Below are 10,060 nucleotides of genomic sequence, written 5' to 3'. Positions count from 1 at the left end.
TGGATCTCAACCTGCAAAAGATTAAAACTAGACCCTTATCTGTCACCATGCACTAAATTGAAATCGAAGTGGATTAAAGACCTAAATATAAAAAAATAAACACTAAACTTGCTGGAAGATAAGTTAGGCAGAACTCTGGAAGACACTGGCATAGGAAAAGACTTTATGAACAAATCCTCAGTAGCACGGGAACTAGGAGAAAGAATCAACAACTGGGATCTCATCTTATTAAAAAGCTTCTGCACTGCAAAAGAAACTGTCAACAGAGCAAGAGATAACCTACAAAAACTTTTTACCAGCTGCTCCTCAGACAAAGGACTATTATCTAAAATATATAAAGAATTCAAAACAACCAGCGCCCCCAAATATAAAGACCCAATTCTAAAATGGGCATCTGAAATGAACAGACATTTCTCAAAGAAAAAAAAGCAGCAAGGAAATATATGAAAAAATGCTCCACATTACTGGTCATTCGAGAGATGCAGATGAAAACAACTCTGAGATTTCACCTCACCCCACAAAGAATGGCTGCTATCAAGAAATCGCACAACAACAAATGTTGGTGCAGTTGTGGGGGAGAAAGGAACCCTTCTCCATTGCTGGTGGGAGTGCAGACTGGTGCCACCACTATGGAAGTCAATATGGAGATACCTCAAAGAACTAGGATTAGAGGTTCCATTTGACCCAGCCATTCCTCTGTTGGGTATCTTTCCAAAAGAATTGAAAGAATCACATCACAGTGATATATGCACACCCATGTTCATAGCAGCAGTTTGTAATAGTTAAAACTTGGAAACAGCCCATCTGCCCATCAATTGGAAACTGGATAAAGAAGATGTGGTTTTTTCTATAAAATGGAATACTACTCAGCCATAAAGAATGAGAAAGTAGATTCATTCATAGGTAAATGGGTACATTTTGAGGATATACTCCTAAGTGAAATAAATAAGTCACACATATGCAAATACTGAATAGTTTCTCTGGTGTAAAAAACTAAAATAGTACTCAAGATCCTAATGGGGCAATTAGCAATGTGAAATAGGAAGAAAAGGACCAATGGTGTAGGGACAGTGAGAAGGATAGGGAAAGGGGAATAAGGGAAAAGGAAACAAATATGAGAAAATGTAAAAATGGAATTAAAGTGTTTGAAGGTGGGTAGGGGAGGAGGGAATTAAGGGAGGGTGGGAACAAGGGGAAAAAATGAGAACCAAGACCTGACATGTAGAGGTACAAGATCCCAGTAATGAATGTAACTGTACTGTCTACCTAGAATGTACCAATAAATTAAATTAAAAAAAAGTCTTCACATATACAAAACCATAAATTTTCATGCCATATTTTGAAGGTTTTTTGACATGTATTTCCTGAAGCTAAAGCAGCCAAGAAATACTGTGAGATGTTCCTCATAGTATTGAGATAGTGCTTAAACTGCTTGACAATTACTCAGAAATCTGTCAAACAATGACCACATAGCAGCAGATTATCAGTTATTTTTTTTTTCTTGGTGGGTGGTTTTGTCATCAAACCTCAGGCAATTTGGAAAGAAACTAAATCTCTGCAGTTTCACTGTTATTCTACAAACCTCAAGCCCATACTCATCACTTTTCCATAAATTGTTTACATTCCTTCAATTACCATGAAAAAGCCCAGTTAAGTACAACAAATCTTTCAGTTCAGCTAGTGAGGTGTCATAATAACTACGCTTCTGATTATGGCTATTGGTGTATACAGAATATTTTACTTGTGTTTCAGCCTTTGTGTATTTCATAACATCTTGCAGCATTTCATCTGTTACAATTTCCAACATTGAATAGCAGAGCTGGTGTTCTGTCCAATAGTTTTCACTCCTTTCAAGGTCCTCACTATATTTTCAGACCTAGTTCTCACACTGGATTGTTCCATTTGGTTGCGTGACAAATTTGCAACATTTCAACTAGTCAAATATGCACACACTGTTTTATTTGTCATCGTGACATAGGACACCAAGTAATCCAAATAATGTAAATAATTCAAAGAAGGGAAATATTATAACTCTCAACTTGCTAGATATCCAAAATACCATTTTTGTGTTCTCTAAAATTGAAGAATTAATTCAGAACAACAGAGGTTAAGAGTAGGAAATATTTATTGAGGGAAAGTCAACTCCTACCTAAGGGGATGGGTGGGGACACCTAGAAAGTGGGTTGCCTGGGACCCTGTTTCTCAGGGGGTTTTTATGGAGCAAAGCCATGAAGTGAGACAGGTACAACATGGGACAAAACTAGAGTCAAGCAATAAGATCCAATGGAAAATCACAAGGTGGGCATAAGGTGGGACAAAACCACAATCAACCAATAAGATTACAAGTACAGTAGCCAAGGTAACATTGATTAAATGGGGAAACAAGTTGCATAGCGAGCATACACAGACTGAACAAGGAGTCTCTGGAGAGGAAATTGGCTAGTAGTTGTGAGGGTGCCATACTCATCAATGAAGGAATTTATTCACTGAACTATGAGTGAGTTCAGTAGCTGAATGTGCTGCGAGGAGGTGGAGCCTGGTTGGAAGTGGGTGAGTGGAAATGTGACCTAGAAGGGTATATTCTTATCCCTGGCACCTCCTTCTCTCTTTACTTCTGGCTGCCAAGATGAGCAGCTTTCCTGTACCATGCCCTTTTGCCATGTGTTTATTCCTTTGAGCCAGCCTGCTTTGGACTGGACCCTTTGGAAACTGAGAGCCAAAGAAACCACTCCCCACTTTAAGTTGTGGGTGTTAGAAGTTTGTCCCAGTGACAGGAAAGTAACTAATAGAATGAATAATAAAATAATCAGCCTCTGGACCTCAGGTCTGCCTGGTGTGGGGAGATAATGCTTATTATTAAAAGGAAAGTCAAGATAGTAGAGAATGTGTGTAATATTTATATAATGTCACAAACGAGCATTGGATTCTAGATCTTTAATTTCCTAGATCTCAATTTCTACCAATTTATATTGTCTAATTGATTTTTTAAAATAACCTTAAGATGAACATTTAAAACATAAAATCAAGCTAAATTGAACTAAATATAGAATGCATAATAGAAATACTATAATGCTCTTAGGAAGTACTTTATAAATTCAGTATGGGTAAGTAGGTAGGTGGATGGGTGAATGGACAGTTGGACAATGGATAAATAAGCAGATTGATGAGTGGACTCTAATTTCATTTTCCAGTTTATCCTATGAAGTGAGAAGTTGAAGAAACTGGGGCATAGAGAGATTTGAGTAACTGGACTTTGAGCATACTGCAAATAAATATATAAAGATGCAAGACTCAATAGATCATCCGGCCTTAATTCCTATGCTCCTTTCATTGCACATGGTTGGATATGTTCTGGTATAAGAAATATCAATCATTATCTACCAACTGTGGCTTTCATTTTTCCCATTTCCCCTAGGAGGTTGCTGTATAAATAAAACAAATTATGGAAAAGTGCTTTGAAAACTACAAATTGTTTTATCTACATAAGTACAAAAAATATTAAACATTTTAAATAAGATATGTTCTTTTTCTACTTCACAAATGATGGAAATCTGTCCAAAAGCTGTCTGTGAAAAGTGTGACAGAAAGTACAAATCTACTGGTTTCCAGCTTTAATTTTCAGAAGCTTGAAAAAATGTTTCAAATACAAATTTATAAATACATTTCAAAAAGTATCATTATAGGGCCAGGGATTTGGCTCAGTGGTTCTGCTGCCTGCCTCACAAGGGCAAGGTCCGGAGTTCAATCCCTGGTAACAAAAACAAAGTAGTATTATATGATTGAAAACCTAATTCATACAATAATTGGGTGCAATAGTACATTCATATTTTTAGTGCAAACATTCACCAAAAGATGGACAAGAGTTTTTGCAGAATCAGTTATGGACCAGAAAAATAAGAAGGAAGCTAAAATGTTAATACAAGAGGTTTAGACTTATGTTGTTAAAACACTAGATGGGGAATATTGTATATCTGCTCAAATTGTTCAATCTCTGAATTTAGACTTCCATTACTAGTACCATTCTAGGTACCTTATACATTATCTGATGTCCATTGATATCTTTACAGTGAGATAAAAATATAAGGTGCAAAATTAGTCTTTATAGGAGGAAAATCCTGAAAAAATAAAATAAAATGATTTTAAGGTAATATCCAAAGTGCATGTTTCGGTGTTTTTGTCTTTTTTGGGGGTGGGGTAGTAGGGGAGGAGACACATGCAATTATCTAAAGCAAGTGTTTTGTTTTAAAAGATTCCACAGAGTACTCTTCTCCAAATTACCAGTAAACCATGTGACAGGCCACCTTTATGACCCCAATACAGCCATCCTGAACTGATTTTGCATGGGAGATTGTGTGATTCTTTATTTTGGAAATGCTTATAACCAGGTGAAGAGCTCGTCTTCCTTCCTCCTTTGAACAACTACTAAGCGTGATGAGCTGGCTCCTCTGAACCCATGCTGTGGCCTCCACAGGTAACCCCGCAAGCTGAATGATTGGGACGCCCACCTATTCAGGCTGTTCCTCTCCAGTGAGGACAGCTTGATGGGATCATTGCAGTTCAAATCTCTCACCGTGGTCCAACCAAAGGCATGAAAGTTAGCTCAGTCAGGAGCTTGATCCCTTGCACAAACCATTAGCTCATGGTGCGGGTGCCCTGCCCACCCTATCCAACCTCAGGAGAACCTACACCTTACCCCAGAGCACTAATTCATGGTTTCTCAGTCAAAACGCATCCTACCAATGGAGGCTTGATTATCCTGTGTGGTTGGTTACTTCAGTCTTTCTGAGTAGGGAAAACTACATAAAAACAAATTTGTTTTAAAAAGACTCATAAACGTTCCTTGGGAAGTAAAAGTAGGGAAATAAGGGGTGGTTAAAAGATCATTTTCTCTGGCTCAGAGAGTTATGTGAAAAGGGAACCATACTGTCCAGAACAAGGAGGCACAATTCCTAAGGACATTGTTTCTCTGATGCCTGTTATCATTAAACACAGAAATGACATCGTATGCATGCTCTTCCTCACTGCTAACCAACTTCATAACATTAAAATTTCCAGTTCAGTTAATAATCATGAAAATTAAAAGACAATCAAACTGAGAAAAATGTCTTGTAGATTTTGTAAAACTCCATCAATGTGCTTCCTGATGTGAAAAATGCCTCAGAAAGATGAGGAATGATTAGAAATACAGATCCATTCAGTAAGAAACCCTGAAGCACAGGCCCTGGACCCATTCACTCTACAAGCTTCTCTGAGGCTGAGACAGGAAGACTGCTTGAGCCCACGAGTTCAAACCAGCCTGGGCAGCATAGTTAGACCCCACCTCAAAAACAAAACCAAAAACAATATAAATGCTATGTAAATCATTGTTATACTGTAATGTTAGGGAACAGTGACCCAAAATAGTCTATACGCTTTCGGCACAGATGCTATTGCTTTAAATACCTTCCATCTTCAGTTGGTGAAATACGTGGAGGCAAAGACCTTGGATGTGTAGGGTTTCACTATATTTGTTTCTACCTCACCTCTGACATGGAATTTGGCTTCATTCTCTCTCTTTCCCCTGATCTCTTCCATGATAGTTCTGAGGCAGTAAGAAAAGCCTCCCCTGGTCCTCACGTTACAACGTGTGACCCCATTTTTACAGAATCCTGAGGAGCTCATAATGCAGAGTGGGGGAGGTGAATTCCAAGGCCCATGGGTCCCAGGTGATTATTATTTCAGCCACATTATTGGTCTGATAATTTTGTATGATAGCAAAAAACCAGCTAAGAAATTCATATACAGATATAATATTTATAGATTTATAGAATATAGTATTCATAAACATTCAGGACCTTCTTTCTCTGGCACAGAACAAACACAATTAGGAAGCAGAGTTTGCAGTGTGATCTCTACTGTGGTAAGAATCCAATTATGGTGATTAAAGAATAATGGAGCTCAAGGAATAAAAAACAGGAAGGAGAGAAAAGAAAGAAAAAGGAACAGGAAGCGATAGGAAGGGAAAGGCAAGAGTAGGGTGCACAGAATGGCCAAGGTTCAAAGTATCTCAGTGGGACAAAGACAGAAGTGTGGATAAATTGATGCGGATATGGAAGGATTGGAAATGGAGCTGAAGCAAAGGTAACTGCTTCAGCCAGAGGCACAGGCATCCAAGCCCAGTACAGGCAGCCATTTGCTTTCAGACGTTAAAAGCAAAAAGAGCAGGGTGGTGGTTTTCAATGCACACACTTGGGCGTAAATTCTAGTTAAGATATGAAAAACAGCACTACTGCCTACCAAACCCTTTTTTGCAAGTCCTTTCTGGAAAGTGACGGTCACCTGTGCATATGTGTGTGTTAAAATACAGCAGTGTGTACTTCAATTTTGTGCACTTTACTGTGTTTAAGTTACGCTTCAATTTAAAAAACATTTTTGGTGGGTATGCTGAGGGCGCATAAGCATCTTAAAACAACCCCGGTGCAACCAAGGTTGGAACCCAGATCTCTAAGGCCTAGCATCCATGTTCTCCCCATATTTTGCGTGGCCTCTCCGAGAGTAATGCAGAGTGGAAACTTACCATATTCTTCATAGACAGGAAGGAAACAAGAGCAAGGATGGCATGGCACAGTGGCAATTGTTTGGCTACACAATCGTTCTAGGGAACTTTTAAAAAAATAATGGCTGAAAGTTTGCATCTTCTCACTGGGTAATTGCAACAGCTATGCGAACCTAAGAGATTAGGTATTATCTCCATTAGACAAATGTGGAAAATGAAGTTTAGGTAACAACTGATCTCTCAAACAAGAAGGTAAACTGTAAGAATGTAACCCCAATATTCCACTGCAGGAATCTTTGCACTATGCTATGGAATTCACTCAGAACACGTTATGTGATAGCATCAATTCTATCAGAATGTGAGTATGAGCAGAGAAAACTGTCTGTTAGCACTTAGACCCTTGTAGTTTGTCTGTTCTGATTGGCCAGCATCCGTCCCTCAGGTGGTTTTTTTTCCTATGAAGTCAAATGCCAATATCCATCTGTGAGAGGAGGGGGCATAAATAACGCTGCGCTCCTACTACATTTGCGAAAGAAAGTAGTTTTACACAACTTTTGAGGTTCCCTAGCATTCTTGTCTTTTCCCCACCTTTTCATCTGCAAAGTTACCGAAAGAGGATTAACTGAAATGTAAGTACTGAGCAATCGTGAGAACCTTTAAGAGACACGCGCAAACTCATATTTGAATAGGCTGCATCTATTATTGTGTCAAATTACTTATCTATTCCAGAAAGCCTTAGAAGATGTGCACTGAAGCAGTGGTGGATGTGAGTAAAAAGTAACAATTATGAAAACAAGAAGGTTCCAAAGTTTTATATATTAAAGTTCACTAAGAGTCTCTCATTCAACTACAGGAATGTAGTATTTTATAGATTACCCTTTCAAAAAGCCGCTTAGCAAATACACAAAATACAAAATAAGGTGAAAGGAGCATTCATCACAAAGCATGTGAAGCAGAATTGTTCCAGGCATGTGAGCTTGTTTTTAAGTGAAAGTCTCTGCAAGATTCAAATTTCCAAAGTGGCCCAGGTACTGATGCCTACAAGGTGAGGTGAGTTCTAGATAAACTCTGTGATTTAAACCCATCACCCACATTCTGCAAGACCAACATGCACCCCAGCTATCTTCACTGGGCTGACCCACAGATTCAATCCATTAAAACAGCACTCAGAATAATTCTGGCCTCTGGAAAGTTGCTTTTATTTCTAAGAGTATGAGCCCCTTCCTGATGGCAGAATTGCTCTAGTTTAAGCCAATCACCTATGTAGTGAGCTTATTCAGTTTACTCAAATTTAATATATATATAACCAGATCCTTATTAACTGATTCTTAACTGCCTCAAACATTACAGAAAGAAATGGGGGGAAGTCTCTCAAAAGATCTAACCAAAAGTGGAATTTTTATCAACTATCTGGTTACAACAAAAATACCGCTTTTTGAAAACATTTAAGTAGATGGTTTTGTCTCCATTTCTCCCAAAAGTTTGTTTCCAAATCAGGAAGAGGAAACCAAGCCCCAAGAACACAAGTTAGAGTGAACATTCAGGGCCTTAGAGAGAAACGGTCTCAGCTCCTAGTCAGGACAAACCTATTTCAATTCACTGCCTGGACAGCAAGCAAGTTTGACTCAAGCACGAAATTAGCCTGAGAGGTACAATATATGTAAATGTATTTTTTACTATCTTTAAAATGCAAACTTGTTGATTTGCAGGTGCAAAAGTCTTTCCAAAGCACTTTCAGGAGTATATACTTTTTTTTTCAATTGTATGCTAATAACTGAAAACTACTGCTGACAACTTCACTACAACAGGTGCTCTGCCTTTATGCCAGCCTATATATTTTAGCAAAGTTGGGAAAACTAATTTATATGTAAAACCAAGCTGTGCATGCGTTCCTTCATCTGTAGAGGCATCTTGAGGAACTTTCTCAACTTAGACCAAATGCCTCTCCGTCTAAGAAAGAAACTCTGAGAGAGTAACAGCTTTCTGCTCAAGTAGAGAAACTACTCTGCCTGTTTTTTCCTTGCGGACTTAACAATTCATACTGTTTTTGTGGAAAGGCATTTCAGATGGGCAGGGTACAGAAAAAGTGAACCGACAGCACTCAGTAAAAAGGACCGAAGTGCCTGCTTTTTAAGAGAAGCACTTTGCGGAACTTCTCTTGGGCCCGGGGCGCCTACCTGCGTTCCTGAGCTTCTTGTTCCGGTACACGGACAGGATGACCAGCAGGTTGCCCACGATGTCCACCACCGTGGTGAAGATGAGGATGCAGGCGAGCGTGGATGCCAGCCACGAGGGTCGCGGCCGCTCGCCCTCCCCTCCGTCCGGCGCCGGCTGCGAGGCGTTGAACAGCGCGTTGCTGTTGCCCTCCATGGTCCCGGGCGCTCAGGGCTGCGCGGCCATCGGCCACTTTTATGGCGCCCCCCAGCCCTCCTGCGCCTCCTCCCCATCCCTACCGCTCCTCCGTGCTCATTTTGCCCGCTCCATCCCCTCCCCGCGGCCACACTAGGTGACACTCTACACTAGGCTGCCACAGCCTGGTGACACCTGGTGTCCACCGCAAGCAACCTGGACTCCGGGGACCCAGCGCAGCGGGCCCACAGCGCCCCCGTGCGGCTCCCCGGAGAAGCCTCGGCCTGCAGGCGACTCTGAGAGGCGACGGCCCACCCGCAGGACCCGCCGGCCTCTCAGGCTGGACCCCTACCTCGGACTAAAGCAAACTACTCAGCCACTATTTGCCCGGCTTTCTTATCTGCAAAAGGGGAAAAATTATTATCTAACTCGTCAACTTTGCAGTTAAGATGGGGGCGCGAGTGGAGTGAAATCTTTTTAGTGTTGTTCGATATTGCGCCTGTGGAATACTTGTGCTTCTGATAATAAAGTGAAATTAAAAAAGAAACATGTAAAACTCAATCTTTGCAGATGATAGAAGTGTCATCACTAAAACACTGCTGAACTGATAGATAAAGTTGCTAGAAAATGGCTTAACCAGCTGTGTGCAGAGGGGGAAAAGAACCTCGAAATGTTCTGAGAATCACGGAAGGAAACTTGCATACAGGAGGAAACGTTATTTAAGGAAACTTAAATAACCATGTTTCTCCCATTGAAAGCTTGAAATTTTCACGGTCTCTATATATTTATTTTATGCCAACCCAATAAAAATGCCAAATGACTGAAATTCTTCTGAAAGAGTAACGAGAGCACATTGATAATATTAAGTGAGGCAAATCAAACACAGAAGATTAACTACCACATGGTTTCTCTTCTATGAGAAACCCAAGATATAAACAAACAGCAAAATAAAAGATAGACACTAAGAAGTAGAAACGTCCTTTTCAAATGGAAAGTAGAGCAAGAGCTGTAGGGAGGGGAGGGAAAGCGGGGTGGAAAAAAATAACTGAGCAAAAACTACAACAAGAAAAAAGGAAATAGAGCTTTTGCAAATGAAAAGACCAAGAGAAGGAAGGAGCGGGGAGGGGAGGGTGAGGAAGGGGGTGAAAAATAAAATGAAGATGTGTTCCCCAAAAG

The 10,060-nt window shown here is 40.1% G+C and overlaps 1 protein-coding gene across 1 annotated transcript in view; it reads right to left on the bottom strand.

Moving 5' to 3' along the window:
* Positions 1-9,227, bottom strand: part of Mtnr1a (melatonin receptor 1A) — a 28,643-nt gene extending 19,416 nt beyond the window's left edge. The window contains exon 1 of the mRNA XM_010619791.1: positions 8,713-9,227. Within this exon, the coding sequence (XP_010618093.1) occupies positions 8,713-8,905 (193 nt within the window). The 5' untranslated portion in view covers positions 8,906-9,227. The remainder of the gene's footprint in view (positions 1-8,712) is intronic.
* Positions 9,228-10,060: the final 833 nt, after the last annotated feature.

The sequence above is a fragment of the Fukomys damarensis genome, unplaced genomic scaffold (genome assembly GCF_012274545.1).
Source record: "Fukomys damarensis isolate Sample0158 unplaced genomic scaffold, DMR_v1.0_HiC HiC_scaffold_18, whole genome shotgun sequence".
Taxonomy (NCBI): domain Eukaryota; kingdom Metazoa; phylum Chordata; class Mammalia; order Rodentia; family Bathyergidae; genus Fukomys; species Fukomys damarensis.
This window is presented reverse-complemented; position numbering and strand designations above follow the sequence as displayed.